We start from the raw sequence: 22,053 nt of genomic DNA, 5'->3' as shown, positions 1-22,053 counted from the left end.
CCAAAGTAGTTGAGAGGTCACAAATTATGCTTGTGGGTTCACCTTTTCAAATCTGATTTTCAGTGAGCACAGAGGAACTTTCCACTTTCAGCAGATGAGTGTGAAAACAGCCTTTAAATGTCAAACTCTGCACAGTGAAGCACAAACATTCAAGTGAAGTAAACACATTCTTGAGTGGAGGGGGTTACCTCAGTAGGATGTTTGTTGACTGATTGTGACAAAAAAAAGAGGGAATTTGGCACTAAAAAGACAGTAACTTTGAAAGATATTGACTTGATTTGACTAATTTGGATGACTGAAGCTTCATATTAGCTTAAAATAAACTTTAAATACATTTTTGCACTAAAGGAGGATCACTTACATTGAAAGTGTGTTATGCAAAAACAAAATTCGTCATTGTTCATTTGGGCACCTGACTGTAATTTTAAGACAGACTTGAAAATACAGGGACACTGTCAGTGTAATGTATGTCATTGTAAATTTAGTGCTCTTACCACTATGACAAAATCAACTGTCTGCTGTGAAAAAAGCCTATGTGGCTGCGTCTGTGTGCTACTTGTTACATGGCAACAAGAGCAGAGAAACACATAGAAATGGAGCACAGGTGGCATCAGAGGTGGCAGATATGTTGTTAAATCTCTATCAGCTGATAATTGAACAAAAGCAGGTGATGGAGACGCTATTGTAAACTTTAATCCAATCATATCACAGCATTTAAGTGTTGCTAGAGACAGTAAAGTACCTTTTCCATTTGGATTCAGCCACAAAAAATGCAAAAAATATGTGTTTAGTCCGTATTGTTAACAATGCTGTTGAGAAATGTGCAGCACAGTGCAGTCATTTCAGGTCAGAACAAGAGGCCTTTTTTGGGTCCCAAAATTAAAACAAAACATCTTTCATACTCCACACTCAAGCAGAGATGATATCTCTAATGACACCATCAGGGTTATACTCTCAGAGTTTATGAAGCTCCCTTGAAAGTCAAACGTGTTTTCACAGGCTGATGACAAATCAACTGATCTTTGTGTGTAAAAAAAAAAAAAAACAAGTGTATGTGCGATGATGTATGTCCAACATACTGGAGGAAGTCTGCAGACACTTGCCTGGCAGTGATGCCAGATAATAAAGTTAGGCATCATTCCAAAAACACAGCATGAAGATGATGCATGGTTATACTGTATACTGACATTGCCCAGTCATAAAAGCAATGGTCCTTCTCCTCTGCTTTTGTGAACAAAAAAAACATCTTCCAGTCCGCCCACTCTCTGTTGTTGGCTTTAAACTAACTGTGTGACAAGTTATACAGAGCTCATGTCACAGAACAATAAACATCCGGATGTCATGACAGTTAAAAGAAAGGGTTTTTGAAAGGGTTCACTGATTCAAATTTGCTTAAAACTACAAAGCAGAAATGAGCTTCATAGCTGTCATTCGATATTTTTTCTACTCTGTGGTTGTTGTTAGTCGGCTTAGTCAGTTGACTTCACATTTCACAGAGAAGCAGGTGTTTCACTGTCACCCACGTAATCTGAGGAAGCAGCAGAGTAGTACCATAATAAACATTTGTGTTGTTACAGCTCAAGAAGAGAGATATTCGGGTCAATTGACCACACCAAATTTCAGGAAGCTCACACCTGTTGTATTTCTTTTATAACAAATGAAGTATAAATAAAAACACACATTATGTTTTAACATATTGATCCAGTAGAGGCTAACCTCTCTTAGCCAGACTATTCCCGACATTTTAGCTCTGGAATTTGATATTACGCTCAGTCTTGTTTAGAGTTTGGTCCAAATAAACCTCAGAGTATTTAAAATGATGGATACTCGTTGCAAAAAGCCATAACTCCCAGCTTGTCCAGTAATGCAAGTTATGTTGTTGACATTTTTAGAGCAGTGAAATCCGGGCTGAGTGAGACCTCGTTTCTCATTTTGAATCTCAGTGAGCAGAGCAGCAACCTCAGCTGTTGACAAGTTTGAAATTTAATGCATTTTTATTATTTAACTGAACATATTTCACAATAATTCCTATATATATGTATATATTAACCTTATATATGCGTATTAATCAATTCATTCAAATAGAAAAAATAGAAAAAGCTTTAGTATAAACATGATTCAAAAAAGATAGAAAGTAAGTTACATGTGGATTTATCTTCCTAGTGTGCAGCTAGTTCATAGATTCCAATATTGTGAGTAAAAGTGATCAAACATACATTTATTTCAAGCTAAAATGGCAACAGAAGTTTTTAAAAAATAATGAATCTTAAGTAAATCCCTGCTATCAACTGGTTAAAATGGCAACGTGACAGTGAAGCGTAGCTTAGTTCCTTATGAAACTGACACCATAGCACAATACATCTGCATACAGTGACTATGCTGTAGTCAGTAAGTGTTTGAATAATGTAAACCTAGTAGTGTGTTAACTAGTATTCAGCTCATAAGATAAGTACTCTGATTTTAAAATGTACCTGCTTAGTGCAGAATATGATGCAATGAGTGGGATAATCACCCTGCTGTAATGTATCCATATTTGAAAGGATAATTAAGATGAAACAGATAAAACAGATGAAAGATGAATTTAAGTTTTGCCCATAATGTATACTGTGTGTGCAACTAATTCTAATAAAAGATACATTAAAAAAAACAAACTAACAGCAACAAGTCAACACGCAACATGTATCTGTGAAGCTCTGACGCCACAGTTGGATACTTGAGTGCGGCTGTCTCCAGATTTTTTTTCTCTTTTGCAGCTGTCGGCTTCAATCTCTTCAGGGCTATCCTGTTCAAAACAACATAGGGCAGACGCAGATGCATGAAAAACATCAATTAAGAATCAAAGGAACAAGATGAATTATATTATGTGATGGATTATATGCATTAAAATTGCACAAACCTGTGCAAAAAGTGTAAGAACTTTAAACCTCTGTGCTTTTTGAGTCATGTTTTTCTGCAGAAGCATCCTAGAGAGGGCACAAAAAAGAGTCATGACACAAAACAATGCATAGAGGAGGCCTGCACTGCAGATCACCACATCTCATCTTTGTGCCAATCAAGAGACAAACCTTCTGAGCGTCAGGGTTAAACCCAGAAACTTCACCGTTCTTCAGTCTGCTTGGTTTAGGAGTGCTGAGTGTTACTGAGCTGTCGTCCCCTTCTTCAATGTGCAGCGGGTTGTTGTCTGCTGCAGACAGCTGGAGCTCCAAGCTCTCTGAATCACAGGAGTTGTTCAGTTCAGAGCTGCTATAACTCAGTGGAGCTTTCTCAGCACTCTTATTATCAGATTCTGCAGGAGGCTTTGGCTCAGACTCTTCTTCTTTCAGGCCCTTTTCCCCTTCCACCTGATCGCTGTCTTTGTCTGGCTTCAGCTCATTTCCAGCCGCCCCCGCTGCGCTGTCATCTTGTGCAGCAGGATCGCTTCGGCTGGATTCTGCGTCCAGATCCCTGGACATGGATTTTGGGGAGACTGCATGGAAGCTGCTCCCTCTGGGCAGTGAACTATGGCGAGGTTTGTCCGGGGACTTAAAACTAAATCTCCCAGTTTTAGGACTGAGGCTCCTGTGAAACTCAGAGAAGCTGGTCCTCCATTGCCTAGGTGACAGAGTTCGTCTCTTCAAGGAGCCATACCTGAAATATTTAGCGAGAGTAATATCAGATGAAAAGCAATGATTTGGATGTTTAGCTTCTCTCCCCAAATACAGACATGAGCTTATAAAAAGAATAATTCAACCCGGGATAGAAGCAAGTTCACTGGTATGCAATTTATCAGAGGACTCAGCTCAGTGCTGTGTGTGTACAGAAACCAAAGCATTGCGAATGGGGAAAAATATAACAAATTATGTAGTAAATATTGGAGCTTTGGAGCCACAGTGCAACTGTTCCACTGCAAAACATTTGGAATATCAACATTAAATGCCTTTAAGAGTTGGAAAAAAACAACGTGTTAACATCAGTAGTTTGGGAGAGGGCTGAGAAGAGACTGTGGGAGGTAATCTGTGAAATTTAGTGGAGCTTTAACCGTCATGAGTAAATGACATAATTTTGCGGCAAACTATGTCTTTAAATCGCCAAGCGTTAAAATAAAATGACTTCAAAACTCAAAGCTAAAAAGAAGAAACTAACCGTTGCAGCCCTTTCACAGTAAACACTTTGTCTGGATGCTGGGCCTGCAGCTCCTTCATCACATTGTGTAGATCAAGGTTGAGCTAAAAAAAAAAAAAAAAAAAGGAGAAAACACACTTTTTAAAATTGAGTGCTGTGTGCCAACTGAATTTAGTTGCTCAGCCAACTAAGAGCAAAACATACCTTGCTCATTTCCTTATAGAAGATGTCTCGTACATTTGATACGGCTGAGAAGACTGACACATAGCATCCGATGCGGCTAAAAAAAAAAAGAAAAACGTCAAAACAAAACATTAGAAATGAGTATATCCACACTTATCATATGTTAACAGAAACTATTCTATCAGACCTGTCACTGAGTGCAGGGAGCTCGTCTTTTAGCTCGTTGTTGATGTCTTCATAAACACTTTTGGCAGCGTTCAGCTCTTCCTCTGCCTGCAAGCAAGTGAAAGGAATTCATTTTCATGTATATTTTTGAACAAATGAAGGTTTAAATACACAGTGAAATGAATCATTTTTTTCATGACCTTGTTTATCTTGACATCATCCTTCTTCTTAGCAGTCTGCAGTGCCTCCAGGTGGTGACGGGCAGAGTCGTAGTCGACCAGCTTTCTTCCCCTCTTGGCAACTTTCTCCTACAGATCGGAAAAGGCAGAAGATCCGGATGCATTATCTGTGTGATAGTGATAGTGTGTGTGTGTGTGTGGGAGAACTACATGCACGCCTTTGTTGGTTTTCTACGTGTTTGCTCTCGGGCCTTTTGTCTGTCTGTGTGTTCGCTTCTGTTTGTTTGCACACTTAAGTGTCTCTTAACTTACCCTGACATCTGGGAATTGGCTCACATATGACTCCATGGTTCGTGCGGCCTGGTCTAATAGCTTCACCTCGTAGTCATTCCACAAGAGGTCCTCCCCCTTATTAAAAGGCGCAGCACAAATATTGCATTAATTATGTATGAAGAGAGGAGAAGAAAGGGGTTTTTTGGTCCCCTGGCAGTGTATGAATCTTCCAGCTTTTGCACTTATAAAAGAAAAAATGTGCAGTGGTTCATACTGGCTTATCTTATTAGATTTTTACCTCAACAATGGCTCCTAAGTCATCCTCTCCGACCCAGTCAGATTCATAAGCATCAAACAAAGACTGGGAAAGACGTCTTGAAGCTTCCCGCATGTCTGTAGAAAAGCAGAAGTGTCTATTTGAGACCTAGAAGAAACACACGCAATCTACAGTTCTGCAGCACAAAAGGATTTTTCACCTCTGACTGCATTAATGTAGGCCCTCAGATCCTTGAATATTCGGTTCCCGTCAGTCTGCAAACAGACAGAAAGGTTTTCAGGATGATTCACTGAGTGTATTCAATAAATCATCACAGTATTCCCACACATGGTGAAACAACACTGGAGGGTTGTTTGTTTTGAACTGAAAGCAATTTTTCTATATATATACTGTAAATCTTTTTCAGTTGTTTAAACCTTTAAATCTGTTTTACTGTCCAAATAAACACAGAAAAGTGACGCCGTACTCTATTCTGTTAATGAAGCAGGGGAATGATTACCTGCTGGTCAGTAAACTGTTGGATACAATGTTCAAACTGGTCATCTCTGGTCTCCACGGTCTTCCCCAGCTTTTGCAGTACCTACAATAACAAAATAAGAATACATATCTCAAAGCAACATCAATAAAAAGGTTATATCTTCTTCTCCTGTCATTTGGGAAACAAGAACTTGCAGAGTATTACCTTTTCTTTGCCTCTGCTCAGCTGTCTTTGGACTTTTTTAGTAAAGACGCCAGAGTTGCCCTTTTGACCAGCGCTGTCTGCCATTTTTTTTGTCTGTCTTTGTGTTTATTCCTGAGATGAAGGCAAACAGAGAAGAAAGAGTACATTATAAACTCTGGCCTGTAACACCATGACTGTCAAGTACAGTTCTGAAGAATTTAAAGAACAAATACTTTCCTCCTGAAAGTAATGTCAACATTTTTGATTATATTTTATTATCTTAACAAAATTAAATAAATTGATCCATCCTCTCCAACCTCTCTGGCCTCTATAGTGATTTTTACACATGGACATCATTAGATAAGTCAGCATTCGGCTTTAATGTTGCACTCTGCCCAGTTTTCACACCTTTGCACTGTTTGATTCCTGTTTACAGACCACAGAAACAGTTTCACCTGTATACAGACAGTCCTTTTGTATCTGAAGCTTGTTGTGTTGTTCTTTTGTGTAAGAACATTGAGAGCCACTAAACCAGAGTCAGATTCCTTGTATATATCAACATAGTTGGCCAATAAAGATGATTCTGATTGAAAAACACCTGTGCTTTATCCTCAATTATATATTTCTACTATTATTTTTATTATTACTATATGAGTAGAAATATAAGTGGTGGCAACATATCTAACTCTACATTGCAATGCATAATGTCATATAAGTACTACTATACCACCACTTATACTATTATTATTGTACTTTTAAATTATATGCTACAAATCATGGTACTCTGTTATGGATATTTCATAGTATTGTATTATTATTGTATGGTGTATATCACTTGTACTGCACAGACTGGATTTGGGTTTGTCATTACAGGATTTAAATCTAATTACATTAGATAAGGAAGCAACAATTGGGAGAGTGACGAATATGAGAGTAATGTCTCTGTGGTCACCTCAGTGAGCAAAGTGAGAGTAGCAATACTACACATTAAAAATACTCCATTACAAGTAAAAGTCCAGCATTTAAAACTTGGGAATTGGTAAGTGTTATCATAAATGTGTGCATAAAGGACGGATTCACAATTTTTAAAGTCTGCCTTCGAACAACAGTCAGGTGCTTAAATGAACACTGAATGAGGTATTTCTTACTGTAATCGTTCCTCCTGTTCATACTGGCTATTAAAAGATCTCCTTCAAATGTGCTTTCAATGTAAGTGAATCTAGAGTCCTTGTTTTAAGCAAAAATATATTTAAAGATTTGTCCGAGGATAATATGAAGCTTCATCCATTTGAGTTAGTCAAATAAAGTGGATATCTTCCTCATTTACAGTCTTTTTAGTAAAAAAATTCCCTCTTTGTGTCATGGCGGACAGTGTTTTACTGTTCAGCTGCAGCGGAGGGATAGTAACAAAATGAGGAAATTTGGCACCAAAAAGTGTATATATGTAAAATTATTATGTAAAATTAGATTTTAGTAACTAGCAGCCTAACTATAGCTTTCAGATAACTGTAATGGAATAAAATAATCTCTCTGAAATGGATAGCTGAATAGCTAGAATATGAAGTAACAGTAATGGTAAGTAAGTACCTCATCACTGTGATAAAAGTCCAGTACTTAATTAAAAAAGTACTTAGTTACATTCCACCACTGGCCATGTTGATACAGTTGACATTTGTTATTGTTGAGGAATGTCAAGTAATAAAATAATGATAATAAAGAAAGAAGAATACAACAATAAATAAATAGATAAATAAATTAACAAAAAAGTAAGACATCTCACTCAAATCTCTTTAAAAAATCTTGGAGCAAACTGTTTGTGCACATTTCTTATTATTAATAAATTTAATAAAGTCAATATAATGTCCAAATTTAATGATGAAAAGTTAAAAAGATGAACGAGCTTTAGAAAAATTTGGGATTTATGGTTGTGAAACTTTCCATCACTGCCTCTCAATGACCAACGAAGGCTCCTTGCTGCTCATAGTCTGCTGCTGCTGCTCTAATAACTACAATACCCAGCGTCCCTTGCGGTGAAGCCATTCCTAGCAGTAGTATGGCAGCGGTGGACTTTAAACAGACGGTTTATTTTTCTTTGGGTGTTGGGGGAGTGGTCTTATGACAAACTTTCATATTCCTGAGCTGCTCTCCGGCCTGCAGGACGTGATCATGGGCAGCACTCTCGCCAAATGTGCCGTCACAGACCTGAGCATCCAGTGGGCCGGCTGGGCTCTGGCTGCAGCCTTCAAAACAGAGAAGTTCTACGATTTGGCAGGTAAAGGCTGAAAAAACAGGCGATCATTTCGATTTGCTGCCACGTGCTGACTAGTTTTGCAGGCTGGTTTGTTATTCAGCTGAATTAATTGGTGTAAACTCGACTCGACAGAAAAGCGATTCACATTTAAGCCTTTGTCAGCAAATTAAACCGTAAGTGAGCTGTTGATTTTAAAAAGAAAGAAGTGTTTTTGCCTCTGCGATTAGAGGTTGAAGGGTCATCATTATAAAACCTGTGTTATCTAAAATAGATTTGTTGTGAAACAGCCCCAGAGCTCCTCCTTCAGCTTAACAAACGGCATATTGATCCAATCAGCTTAAAGCTTTAACTTAATGGTCCCGTGTCAGCAGGGGCGTGTAGAGAGAAAAAAAAGGGCTTTTTGGGAGCCCAATCAAGAAGTGACACCCCAATATTGATTACACTGGTATGCTGGTAACCGAACAAATCATAATGCATCTTTGTCACTACCTGGTCTCACTTTTTCATTGCTAAAAAAAAGTATTTCACCTCCAATTCAAACAGTCTAAACTGTAGTAAAAAGTAAGTAATGTCATAATTAACACAGCTGTTAACAATGTTGATCAAATAAGAATTAATGTGTGCTCAAATTAATTCTTAATTTTCTCATGCTTTCATTCTTTCACCATCTCTGTAACATTCAGCAAGTTTTATTTAACATTTGTGGCAACTTCTGAGCATAAAAAGCTGCAGCCAATGAGGAAGTCACAGATTTCTGATTAATTAGGTCAAATATCTAAATACACCTATATAAAGTCAATTATCAAATCATTTGTTGCATGTAGAACAACGTAGCTTACCTGTCGACACCGTTGACCTGATTTCTTTTTAAATTTGGCAAACGGATCACCTTGGCGCTTCTTATACGTCCTCTTGTGGTGCTCCACTGTGCGCTGTGGCTGTGTTTTTACCCTTGAACTTTGGAACCAATCATCTGCAGTTACCCGGGTAGAAGATTTATCGAACACGCCTTACTCTGTGACAAGTAGAGCCATCTGCCATGCCCATGTCCCAACCACCCTGAGTCTGCAGTTTTATCACCGTCTCTTGTTTTTTTTTTCCTCCAGGATCTGGCACATTTATACTACTTGCCCACCTGAGTCGGATCTGGGGAGGAGCCAAACATATCCGTCAGAATGTGCAGACAGGGCTGGTGACAGCATGGGGACTCAGGTGGGTTGGCAGTATTGACCCCTCAGTATTATACATCCAGCGAGACTACTGAAACACAGTCACATAAAACTCCAGCAGATGCATGCAGAGATTCCTCGTATATCTACTTGTTGCATTAAAACCCACAGAGTTTTGTATCAGTCCAGTCATGGAGGGTCACTGGCGAGGTCAGAGGAGGAACTAATGAATGTAAAACCTTACAGGCAAGTTAATGAATAATGCCTTGGTTAATGTGAACGGACGTTAACCTTGTTCTTTCTGCAGGCTGGGGACATTCCTCTTCATGCGAATCTTGAAGGACGGCCATGACCGCAGGTTCAACAATGTCAGAGACAGCCCAGGGACTTTCTTTGTATATTGGACCATTCAAGGTAATTGGAAGTGAGGTAAACGCTTTCCTCGCTGAAATTCTCATTACCATAGTCCTTGACCAACTGTTCGAAGGGAGGGGGGGGGTCCTGTATAAATCATTGTCTAATTTAAAGCTTTTTATATGCATTTATTCTTGCTAGGAGCTGTTGGTTATGTTGGAGTTAAAGTAAGCTTACTGTATTTAGTACGTGCAGTATCAAGGCAATCATTTTTTCCCTGTTTCTTTCAGCTCTCTGGGTATTTATGACCCTCCTGCCCACCCTCATGCTAAACAGTGAGAAGCGAGACGTGCCTCTGGGAACGAGGGACTACATTGGCTGGGCTGTATGGGGCCTTGGCTTTGCTACTGAGGCTATTGCTGACCAGCAGAAACTGCTTTTCAAGCGTGACCCAGATAATGCTGTAAGTTAAACAGACTTCATGAGTTGTTTCTCCAGACTGCATCAGAGTATAACAACTGTAGCGCCCAATTTACTTTTCTGCCTCCAGGGGAAGTTCATCCAGAGTGGGCTCTGGGCCTACAGCAGACACCCAAACTATTTTGGAGAGATCCTGCAGTGGTCGGGTCTGTGGCTCTCAGCTTCGTCGGTAATGCAGGGTCACCAGTACCTGAGCGTGGCGTCACCTCTCTTTGTTTGGTTCTTGCTACGTTACGTCAGCGGCGTCCCCATCCTGGAGAAGCAGGCCATGAAGAGATGGGGATCAGACCCAGCCTTCCAGGACTACATCAAGAACACTCCTCTTCTCTGGCCATGGCCTAGATTTTGATGTTAGACATTTGTTATAACATTTAAAACACTTTCTCAACTGTTATCTACCAATAATTACCTCACAGAGTACATTATACACACTCAAGTCCAACAGAAATCACATTTAGCCATCCCTTTTTGCAGTCAAACAAAATGTCAACGTGTTTTTCAAAGGTACTGTTAATAGTTTTTCATTGTTAAAAAGGAAGAAACAAAAGATCTTTGGGAAACTATCAGAAATGCTCCTTTTCATATCATCCGGCTGGAGGTGTGTCTGTTCGATTAACAGCAGCTGGCAGGCTGAGCTACAGCAGGAGGAGGGACAAAGTAAACAAATTTGTGCCATAACTACAAGTCACGGGCATGCAGTGTGTTATTATCAGTGATGCTGAAGAGAAAAGGACCACACCAGCATCTAAACGGACCAAAATAACATTTGCACCTACATTTACATGCTGTTTAATGGGCTGCAGCTAATTAGCAATCTAGCCTGCGAACTGACATTAGCAAGGGGGTTTTTTTCACCAGTAAATGTTTGTCTGGTGACTCATTCAACGAGCTACGGTGGAGGACAAGACATATGTTCATGTTTGTAGGTTAGATAAGGAGACTTAAGCGGGAAAGATAATGTGGGTTGTTCAGTCTGTGGTTCTATATGTTGAATAGCAGGATGCTATCAGGCTCAGTGTGACCGTTTGCTCTCCCTACACATAAACAGATAACTGTTCTGGTGAATTAATGCAGAAATGTACTCATTTCTCCCTTTTGAATTTCCTCTCAATGTCTCAGGACATGATTTACAGAGCAGATATGTGTGCTGTAGCAGACAAAACATGCAATCTCATTTCAGTTGGACTTTTGAGTGTTATGAATAAAACTCAACTATTTTAAAATGAGTATGTAGTTATAATTCACATTTGCTGTCACTTTGTAAGTATTCTTTTAAATTCAAATGTATCACTACTGGTTTCCACAAATTATCTTCCTGTGTAAGATCAATAAGTGCATTTTATTGGATGGAGCAGGACTGAACTATAAAGCTAACTTTATTTTCACCTTTTAGTCTCTAAAGGTTGAGAATCTCTACAATGAAGATGTCTGTTAAGATTCTCAATCATGTGAGATGTTGAATCGTTAAACTGGTGGTTTTAAGGCGGAGTGTAGGAGGCCATCTTGGTCAAACTGGAACACCCATCAGTCCACATGATAATACACCACTTTCATTATGGTCTTGACATCCTCCCAGGCACTTTAAAGACCGATTCACACCGTGACTCATGTGATTACAGCAAATTTTATGACAGCTGGCTGAACTGATGACCCAGATGTGACTTTAACCACTCCCAAGGTGTGAATGAACATTTGGAGGTTAAATACCCAACTGCTAATTAAAACTGAAGAAGCTTTTTGAATGACAGGCGAAACATCCAATACAAATTGTACCCCAACAGGACATTTAAGTACATGTTTCTTATCTCGTCTCAGCCTCCAACTCAGAATTCAAAAAGTTAATTAAACAGCACTCAACATTCAAACAGAAAGGACACCAGACATTTTTTGTAAATGTTAGAAATGTATTTTATAAGTTACATGAATTTTAGAGTGTGTTTGTGTACAAAATTTGTGCCATGAGTTAATGAAATAATGCCACGGTAACTGAACTGGCTAATTTTACAAAGCAACTGCCTTTTGCACAGAGTTTCTCATAAGCAACCTCCCGCAGTACAAACATTATACAGTGCAATAAACACAGAGGGAGCTAAACTATCCGACCAAGAGCCAAGATTACAGCCTGACATAAACCAGTGGACAATGTTCCTGATGATCACTGGCAGTGCAGGATATACTGTAAAAAAAACACAAGGACAGTGAAGACTCTTTGTCCCCTTTCACAAACAATAGCACCCATGAGTCATGCTTGTAGGTGACAATTCAAAGAATTAGTTGATGTGAAAGGTCCTAAAACTACTGTTTGTAGTTGAAGTATAAAAGGATTATAAACATTTACAGCACAATTCTCTGGGGGGAGGACGGGGGTGAAGACAATCGAACTTGAATAGAGATAAAAATGAAATACAAACATCAAAACTAGAAGATCTTACAAGCACACAAACATTCAATTACAACCTAGATTGAAATGCCAAAGAATCAGCTCTTCAACTTCTGAGTGACACATGAGTTGAAAAGCGAGAGAAATGATTAAATTTAGAAGCGCCGAACGATAAAAACTGTGCATATACAGTAATATTTTCAACTATGCGCACATTTCTCTAAAAGATTACAAAGTAAGTACATTCTCATTTGTTAAGAGGTGAAATGAGAATGTCGTGTTAAACATTTAGCAAAAATTGCAGCTCTAAAGACACAAGTGTGCCCATAGATGAGGAAACCTGCTATTTGGTTCAAAAAAGAATCCTTTTACAAACATGTAAAATTGTCAAAATACAACTCTTACCATTGTGAAATATTAAAAATGATTATAAGTATATGAAGGAAGACTAAGATGGAGGTGTTTATAGTTATTATCAAAGCAGTACCATGTTGTGTATTATGCATAGATGCAAAAACGCTTTGCTCGTTTGTTATTGCAGTTTTAATGAAGGGTTAAGTGTAGCTGCTTTGGATTACTTCAGAAGTGGAGATGCAAAGAATTTCCCTTGGCGATTAAATCCGACTGCTGATTTGCTCTTGCTCCCAAATCTGCAACAAAGAGTGCACATAATGACGTTTAATGGAATTAGGAGTCAGTCAATAAAAGGGAGTCAATGAAGGATAATGAGATATTGTACAGTAGATTAACTTCAACGAAGATGTTTGAAGGAGTCAGCTACTCTTTAAATTTTAAAAAAACGTTACAGCTTTTCAGTACACATCAGCGCCGAATAATCGTTACATTATGGTTTGTAAAAAAGAGTTAAAAAGCAGGGGCAGAGGCGGGCTGTGCTTGTGTGTTTACCTGGGTGTCAGAGAGGATTTCATGCGCTGAGACAAGGAGCTGGAGGAGGGAGTTTTATTGAGCTGGTGCTCTGGAGTGGTCAGAGGTCCCAGCATGCTCACTGCAACAGATCAAACAGTCAATAATGCGATCTCAACCGTGCTCAGACTCATATTAAGTGCACTTCAGAACAACACACACACACACACACAAAAAAAAGTTTTGTGAGCCCGTACTTCTTTCAGGGGTGGCGTAGCAGTTTGCGTTCTCGATGATCAGGTGATCCAGGTTCGGATGCTCGTTTTCTGCCATCACAAACTGGCCCCAGTAATCCGCAGGCAGAGCCAACAGACGCTCCACAACCTGAACAGAAAGGGATTAGTAAAAAAAATGCAAAAGGATCAAGGGCATTTCAGTGTGTTGCCTCATCCTCTTCCAACAATGGCGAGCTGGTTATGAAGATGCCTCGGGCAAGACGGAGGGGGATTACTGAAATTGGGATGATTTTCTGAAGTGTAACATACAGTTAAGAGCTTTTTAGTGGTGTCCATCTTTTGTAATAGTTCAGTCTTATACATTACACAATTTAAATAAATTAATTTTGCTTGATATTGTGAGCTGTTGATCACAGTTTCTGTTAATCTACATTGTAAATAACTTTAGTATAAAGTCAGGAAGTTGTGATATGTAGCACAACAAGCTAACAAACACTGGAAAATGAACTACATTCCTGCACATGCCACAGGGAACAACTCTCAGGAGACTAAAAACTGGCACAACATGGGGTAGCATTTACTGTGAATCAGTCACCCAATCAACCAGGTCTGAAATCTTAAGAATAACTTTAAAACTTTGTGCAGAAGTGGATTATATGACTAAGAATTGAAGAAACATGATATACAATTATACATGATCAATCATTCAGGTGTACCCTGGGTTGTCGTTTGGTGTCCTGTAGGATCGTCATGGGGTCGGGGTTGGGGACGGTGTGACCCACAATAGTCGGACCAAAGACCCGAGCCAGGTTGCTGATGTCCATCTTAGTGTCCAGACTCTCTGCAACTCTGAAAGATTTTATAAAGATCCAGTTTAGATTATTCAGTCTCTTTAATGATGGATATCTTTTTTTTCAAATTGATCAAAGTTTCTTTCATATTAAAATAAACTTTATTTCTCCAAGAAAACAAATCATTGCCTTGTTTAAAATTCAGGAAATTAGATACAGTTGATGTGCTGGGAACACATTTTTGCCTAAAGCAAAACAATTAAATTTAGATGGTACAGCAAAATTCAAAAAAGGTCAGACAGACTGGAGTGTTGTGTGAATATCAACATATCCCAAAACTGCTTTGATGGCTTGCATATTTCTGCTACAAATTCAGATCAAATACTTTTTAATTAGCTGTGTCGTGACACGCATAGCTCAGTTAGGTTTCCTAGTATTGTATTCAGAAGAAAGTAGCTGCTGACCTCTGAAGGTGACAGACTAAGAAAGCCAGCGTGTCTCTGTTGGGCTGCGGCAGGTCACCGATGGTTTGGTACATCAGAGCTATGCTGTTGTCGTCATCTGAAACCTCTGAGAGAGAGAGAACAAAGAAAACAGTTTTGTCAGCAGGGATAAAAACCTAGAGGTTGTGTGGATTTATGAACAACTTGAAAGAAAACTTATCAGACTCCAGCAACAAAACAAATACAAAAAAAAGGCTAACAAAGTGAAAGATCAATCTGTTTTTTTGTTCCAGGCTACTGCCCACCTGAAGTTTCCATCACTGCTCTGAAGAAATTGCAAAAACAAAGTAGACGCACTTATGAGTCCTGCATTTAATGGGTCTGTTGGGGACATTTCTGCTGTTACACAGGTTGCATTATTTAAAGGGGACCCATTGTATTTTTCCTTATTTTCAGTCATATATATAATGTTACAACGTCGGATGTTCATATTCAACGTGGCCAAAGTTTCAAATAATGAGGTAAACGTATGTAAAAGTAATCCCTGAGGCTTCAGACTACTCTGAATACTAGGCTCCCAACGTGTTTTTTTTTCTACATTCAAGACGAACTGACGGATCTTGTGATCGTGACCGATTTCCTTATATGGTCATCTGCTCCAGGCAAAGTGTGCCCACAAGTGCTGCAGTGTGTGTTGGCGGGCTGCTCTCACAAGTGAGTTATATACAAATTGACATACAGTTGACAAGCACGGGGAAATTAGCTATAGAGACCAAAACCGTTTTTTTGTACCAGGCTGTAAACATGTTGCTGCTGTTAAGTTGGGCATTTTAACATGAAGGTCTATGGGGATTGACTCGCTTTTGGAGCCAGCCTCAAGTGGTCGTTTGGGGAACTGCAGTTTTTGGCACTTGCACATTGGCTTTATTTTTCAGCCCTGGAAGTTGCCACCTGACTGCCAGTACAAGATAAATAAGGATTTTTTTGAACTATGAATCATGCAAAGCTACTCTAGTGGAGTCCCAGAATAACAACAGGTCCCCTTTAAAGGTCCTGCTATAAATTTCTTTTATTTAGTCACACACACATACCGGCTGCCTCCATGAAGGGACGGTTGAGGCGGAAGGTCAGAAGAGGCTCCTTGAGGTTCCTAAGAAAGTCCTTGAGGAGACCAGTGATGGCATGGATATCGTCCACCTTGCTGAGCACAGGAACAGTTTTGCTACGGAGAAACTTCTCCTTCAGGTCCTTCACTGTGCGATCAGCACCAGACAAACGGTACAGTCCAGCCTAAAAGGGAATAAAGGCAATTAGTCACTATTCATTGTTGAATTTTTTTTCCATAGAACTTTGGGATGTCGCTGCAGCCACTAGCCACCAAGAAATGTCTCTTCTGGCTCTAGCTTCATATTTCGCAAGAAAGCAAATAAGTATATTTTGCAAGATGTCAAACTATTCCTGTATGTTCTGCCTTTCCCACTATTTAAAAAGGAACAAATAACCAACATGCAAATTACCCACTTCCCTTAAAATCCCCCTTAAAAAATTGTCAGGTTTGGCCATGGAGCTAAGATATTTTATTGCAAAAGCAAAAAAAAAAGAGAGAGAAAGAAGAGAATGTGAGACAGAAACAAAACAGTAAATTACAAAGCGACACAGTCACACAACAATCAGCCAAAGTTAAGTCATTTTAAGTAGATTTGGAGCCGTAACACCACCCAATTACAATTTTAATCTCCCAGGAACACATTGTAAAATCTTATGTGAGACGGAAACAAAACAGTAAACAAGAAAGAAGAGACAGCGACACAGCCACACAGCCACACAAGCAATCAGCCGGAGTTAAGTCATTTTAAATAGATTTGGAGCCCTACCACCGCCCAATTACAATTTTAATCTCCCAGGAACAAATTGTAAAATCTTAGTTACAGCTCTCCGTCTCAGCTCAAGGGTACGCAATTAAAGATAACAACTGTTATGTGCGACTTAACTACCTTTTACATTTCTGCATGACATTAGGACAAGAGAACATCACTCACCTCGTGCAGCCCCCTTTGCTCGATCTCACTGATACAGTGGACTACGAGAGGAGGAATCATGGGCGACGTGTCAGAGACGTAGTCTGCAAGCACGCCCTGAAAACAGACAAGAAATGGGGTGAACTGTCAGTACTATGTACCCGCACATCAAGAGAGAAATCAGGTATAAAAAAAAATGAAATAAAATATTACACACCTCCCCGATTTTGACCGGTGTACCACCCAGGTTGGGAATGCACGGCAGAGGGCAACGCTCGCGACACTCGGGGTGCGAGACCACCCTGCAGTCACGGCACTTCAGAGCAATCTTGCCAAACTTGATCCTCTTTCCACAGGGGACGCAGGATTCAGGCTTAATGACCTGTAAAAGACAACAGATGGCACTTAGGAGGGCTGGTAAAGATAGTGGGGCAACAGACACATTTATGTTCAGCTAAAGCTAAAAAAACTGAACCTTGTTTTGGCAAAAAACTCAAGTAATATATACTGCATACATAAGAACAAGGAGCAGTTTGAAATCTTTCCAATACTGGTGCCAATGAGGTGCTGCACAGTCACCAAAATAAGCCTATAAAAGTACAATTTAAGAAATTAATTATACTACAATGCAAGAACCAGATGATGGACAAATAAGTAAACTTATTGCCATAATGGAAAAAGGAAGCAATAAAATAACTAGGTTGAAAATAACCAGAATACCAGAACCTGAATCCAGCAGAAAATTATCTTTTCTTGTCCTTTTAATGCACTCAATTCTCACAATTTTCTCACACAAATGGCATTCTTACAGTTTTGGAGACAAACTCGTGATGACGGACACCTCCGTGGCTCTGAGGAGTGCTGGGCTCAGCTTTTCTCTGTTCCTCAGGGTTGCAAGGCTGCTTGAAGATATCCTCAGACTTGACAGATTCAGAGTCCCACTCCATGGCAGCTGAACAGGAGAGATAAAAAAAAAATAAATACCTGCGTGTTATATACCATGACCATTCTGCAGTTATGAGAAAATATACAGTTGAATCACTGCTGCAGCACATTTAAAGTATATTCAGACTCAAGGAACCCATCAAAATAAGAACATTGTGATTAATATGCAGATGAGCACAATCAGCTTTAATTAAGTTGTCATTTGATGTTTATCTGCATCACAACGGGGTCCTGATCGTATCTCGGTAATTGAGTTACGGTAAATTGATTTTGTAGTTGATCATTTGAAAGGAGCCTAAATTTTTCAGTTCCTCCAGCATGACTCAAAGTTTATAATGTTGCCATAATTTCATAACAGCCATATGCATTTAATAAATTTCATCTAATATTAATAGATTAATCTAGAGCGGAGTGACAACAATTTCACACTGATTTTCACTGCAAAAAGTATTGTATAATTATCCCCAAAAGGCTGAAAGAAAATTAGTCTCTTAGCCCTAAATTGATTTTTCAGTCTTACCAGTCTTTCTCCTGCTGCGAGTCCAATAGGGAACGGTCTCAATGGTAGAAACTGCCTCAACGGTCCCTCCATTCAGAGGCACAGTCACTGTGGTCTTTGTCAGAAGAGTCTCATTTCCCTGTCAGAACAACCACATACAACCATGTCAGAGCCCGAAAATAATTCTTAAGACAAATTGCATCAGCTTTTGGTTCCCAATGACACAACATATTTCAGATTTCTGTCATGACGAAGTGATAAAGATATCCAGTCTGGAGCAAAGATCTTACCCTCTCTGAGGTTCTGCCTGTTGATCGAGACCTTTTGGAGGCCATTGGAGGACCATCGACATGATTTCTGGAGGAGCGCTGAAATCCAGACAGCAGAAATTACATCTAAACCTCCAGAGAAGATAAAGCTATTCTTTCAAAAACAAACGTTTGAAAGAGGAAAAAGTGCACAAGTACTTAACATACCCTCTTTTCTCGTTTCTTGAGTCGCACCGTCCTCACAGTGGAGGAGTCCCAATCCTGTCACAGATCAAGCGTGCAAGAACGTCATTTAAAAATTACAGTTAAAGGAGAGTCTTTTAAATTGTAAAATATGGATTAAAACATGACACTGAAAATCAAAGTACTTACAAGAGAGTCATCAGTTTTATCGTAGCTGATATCTGATAAGATGGAAGCAGACTCATCTATCGTCATCAGTCTATAAGGAGCAAAAGAAAACGTGTGTCAGAGCTAGTCCGCAGTGTTCTCCACATGTAGAATTTATTTGAGCTGCCAACACATTTTTACTAATTGTTTTAATTATCATTTCATCCTTTAAAAAAATCTAAATGGAAATGCAGTTGAAAGATTTGGAATAATTAACTGGATGCAAATGAGAGCAGTTGGAAATAACTCCCCAGTTTAAAGTTAGCTTGTGAAAACAATCTCGTATTGCATCTCAAATCTAAGTGTCAGATGTTCCCACGTGCAAATGATCCCCCCACTGGGTTAACCAGCAGGAATACTGACGCCTGTATTATATCATGTGGCTCGAACATCAGCTATTGTAGCAGACACAGCACTGATAAGGCAGGTTTCCAAAATAGAAACTCTGTTGGCCACAGACAAGAACTATAAAACATGTCTACACTATATAACTGTATGAGAGTTTCTTACCTTCGGCTGGTATTCAGGTTGGCTGCTGCCTGACAGTTTGTGTTCAGGAAGGCCAGAGCTGAGCGCTGCTCTGCACTCAGCTGAATGCTGTTTGTGGAGCCCTCGGTGGTCAGGAGGTCCCTGATCAACTGAATTTGACGGTCCTGCATTATAGAAACGCAAGCAGAGCACAAATGAAAAACTACTTGAACCAGATGATAAACTAACAAGAGTAGACTTACTATATCAAGATATGTTAGCAAACAAAGGTAGACATTTGCTCCGACATACCAACTTCTCACAATCAGCCTCGGCCTTTTGTCTGCGCCGGATCTCCACATCAACTTGATTGCGGGCATGTTTCAGTTTGACCTCCAAGGCTCCCCTCTCCGTTTCGGCTTTGGTGAGAATCTCTTTGCAAGAGTCAAGCTCCTGCTCTGACCTCAGCCATTTGCGACGGCAGTCATCAAAGTTTTGTGCCATCTGAATGAAGTCTGGGAAAGAGGATGGACATAGTAAGGTGGCAGGCATCCGTATAGGAACCTAAGGCATCTGTGTCAAATGATATATTGTCAAGATAAATAAAGAACCATAAACTACTCACTGGGTTCAATGTTCTCGTTCAGAATGTCAGCTTGCATCCTCAGCTTATCATATAAGCTCTGGAGGCTCAGCACAGCCTCCATGATGTTCTATAGGTTCAGACCCTTAAAGGAAATACTTTACAGGTTAATTACATTTAACTCATAGGATAACATGGGTTATATAGACAGAGTTGGTGTATGGTTGCAATGTAGCTATATTAAGACATCTGACAAATTAAGAGGAAATCAGCCATAAACTTACAGCAAGTTACTGGTCAAAAGTTTGGACACACCTTCCCATTCACTTCAATGAAAAGGTGTGTCCAAACTTTTGACTGGTTACTATAACTGCAATGAAAACAATGCATTAAAATATCCAACACCCCCAAGTGTACGCACATGTTGATATCTAGATCTGCAACGATTAATTAGTCGCTTAAGTTAATCGATTAGCTGCCAACAATTAAATTAATCTGCGACTATTTTGATATTCAATCAACGTTAATCGTTTTGAGTCATTTTTTGACAGTAAACTGAATATTTTTGGGTTGTGGACAAAACAAGACATTTGATGTTGCATCATTGGCTTTGGGAAACAGCGATCATGTTTTCACCATTTTCTGACATTTTCTGGACCAAACAACTAGTTAATGGATGAATCAAGAAAATAATCGATAATGAATATAATCGTTAGTTGAAGCTCTATTGAAATAACGTTATATTACAAAATTTCATCTTCGAAAATAGAACTATTTTGATTCTATCCTACTACTTCTCCGGGGAATAACGTTACACACACTAAACCGTTTGATTGAAAAATAACACGGCGGTTACGTTGAGTCTGACGTTAGCGGTTAACGTTAACTTTTGTTTTCAACCCCACGTAAGCAAAAAAAGATACCCAGCAGTTACTTACCGTTTCTGAGAAAATGTTGGACAGCAAAACCCTTTCGGTGAGGTTTATCAAACCGCTTATTTCCTGTTCTTTTTCTTAGCAATCACCAGCGTTGCACCTTTGTCCGCATCCTGAGCGCGTTGCATTTCAAATTTCGCCTTTGGCCAATGAGCTGCCGCCTCACCGCGCTGCTGCGTCACTGCAGACAGAGAGGGAGGAGAAGTGACTTCCGTGTTCGTACTTTCAAATGTAAACCCCTGCGTACTGCACTCACACAACATCTAGAAACGACAAAAATCGATAATTAAATGTTAGTTAAAATATATAAGGTTATCAATTGGTTATCAATCTGTCACAATCAAAAACAAAAGAAAAAAATAGAGAATCAAGAAGAAGAAAAATGCTACACTTCCGGTCGCAACTTTCAAAATAAAATCCATACCAGCCATCTAGTCTATTACAGTAGTTCTCAAAGTGGGGTCCGGGGATCCCCAGGAGACCTTGAGGGAGTATTAGAGGGTGCACAGCAAAAAGGGGAATAATTGATTTTCACTATAATTCCTCCATAAGTAGCACAATGACAGAATGTACGACTATTCTGGTCACAGGTTTCATACACCTTCTGTAATAAAACATATAAAAATAAAAATTTTATCAAATGGGAGTCTGTGGTCTAATTTGTGTCACTTTAAGGGTCCTTGATGTGAAAAAGTTTGACCACTGGTCTATGATATTAGCAGAGGGACTTTTTTTTTCATGGAGCATGTAAGTGGAAAAATAACGACCACAGAAAGTCTGCCTAAGAGCTACTGCATGCAGTTGAGCTGGCAATGTTTGTATGCCACGCCTGTGAGGGAAAGGTGTCCTGCATCTATGGCTCTGTGTCAAAAACTGTTTTTCAAAAAAATGTTTTAAATGAGTGCATCCCTACAGCCATGTGTGGTTTGTCAAAGTGCCTGAATTTCTGTGGTGGAAGAAGAAGTACTCAGATACATAAGTAAAAGTAGTAATACCACAATGAAAAAATACTCAATTACAAGCACACTAAAAGTCCTACATTCATCTTACTTCATCATATCTTACTTTAGTAAAAGTCGGCTACATAAGTATTGTAATCAAAATGTACTTAAAGTATCAAAAGTGAAGGTACTCATTTT

General features: G+C 39.3%; 3 protein-coding genes across 5 annotated transcripts; 1 reads left to right on the top strand and 2 right to left on the bottom strand.

The window, feature by feature from the left end:
- Positions 1-1,548: 1,548 nt before the first annotated feature.
- On the bottom strand, positions 1,549-9,188 carry bin2a (bridging integrator 2a). 3 transcript variants are annotated; one of them, XM_042410195.1, is made up of 13 exons: positions 8,930-9,188; positions 5,861-5,971; positions 5,678-5,758; positions 5,378-5,432; positions 5,200-5,294; positions 4,941-5,036; positions 4,650-4,757; positions 4,472-4,557; positions 4,306-4,381; positions 4,123-4,205; positions 3,066-3,627; positions 2,897-2,963; positions 1,549-2,782 (listed from the first exon to the last, which is right to left on the bottom strand). In XM_042410195.1, exons 2-12 carry the CDS (start codon positions 5,942-5,944, stop codon positions 2,919-2,921), a joined length of 1,371 nt encoding a protein of 456 aa, XP_042266129.1. In that variant the 5' UTR covers positions 5,945-5,971; positions 8,930-9,188; the 3' UTR covers positions 1,549-2,782; positions 2,897-2,918. The 3 variants fall into 3 exon arrangements, with proteins under 3 accessions (XP_042266129.1, XP_042266130.1, XP_042266128.1); XM_042410196.1 differs by lacking the exon at positions 8,930-9,188 and adding an exon at positions 7,427-7,551; XM_042410194.1 differs by lacking the exon at positions 8,930-9,188 and having other exon boundaries at positions 5,861-7,017.
- Positions 7,824-11,319, top strand: si:ch211-210c8.6. Its single transcript, XM_042410199.1, has 5 exons — positions 7,824-8,111; positions 9,197-9,302; positions 9,567-9,673; positions 9,904-10,076; positions 10,164-11,319. The coding sequence occupies exons 1-5, from the start codon at positions 7,955-7,957 to the stop codon at positions 10,440-10,442; spliced, it is 822 nt and encodes a 273-aa protein (XP_042266133.1). The 5' UTR covers positions 7,824-7,954; the 3' UTR covers positions 10,443-11,319.
- Positions 11,320-12,998: 1,679 nt separating this feature from the next.
- racgap1 (Rac GTPase activating protein 1) lies at positions 12,999-21,089 on the bottom strand. The gene is made up of 17 exons (XM_042410343.1): positions 20,918-21,089; positions 20,022-20,124; positions 19,709-19,911; positions 19,439-19,581; positions 18,911-18,980; positions 18,746-18,799; positions 18,560-18,637; positions 18,291-18,408; positions 17,635-17,777; positions 17,043-17,207; positions 16,847-16,942; positions 15,899-16,097; positions 14,829-14,934; positions 14,290-14,422; positions 13,595-13,721; positions 13,380-13,479; positions 12,999-13,123 (listed from the first exon to the last, which is right to left on the bottom strand). The coding sequence occupies exons 2-17, from the start codon at positions 20,101-20,103 to the stop codon at positions 13,048-13,050; spliced, it is 1,893 nt and encodes a 630-aa protein (XP_042266277.1). The 5' UTR covers positions 20,104-20,124; positions 20,918-21,089; the 3' UTR covers positions 12,999-13,047.
- Between the last annotated feature and the right edge of the window lie 964 nt (positions 21,090-22,053).

Source organism: Thunnus maccoyii, chromosome 4, assembly GCF_910596095.1.
Source record: "Thunnus maccoyii chromosome 4, fThuMac1.1, whole genome shotgun sequence".
NCBI lineage: Eukaryota > Metazoa > Chordata > Actinopteri > Scombriformes > Scombridae > Thunnus > Thunnus maccoyii.
Note: the sequence above shows the minus strand (reverse complement) of the source record. Positions and strands in the feature narration are given on the sequence as shown.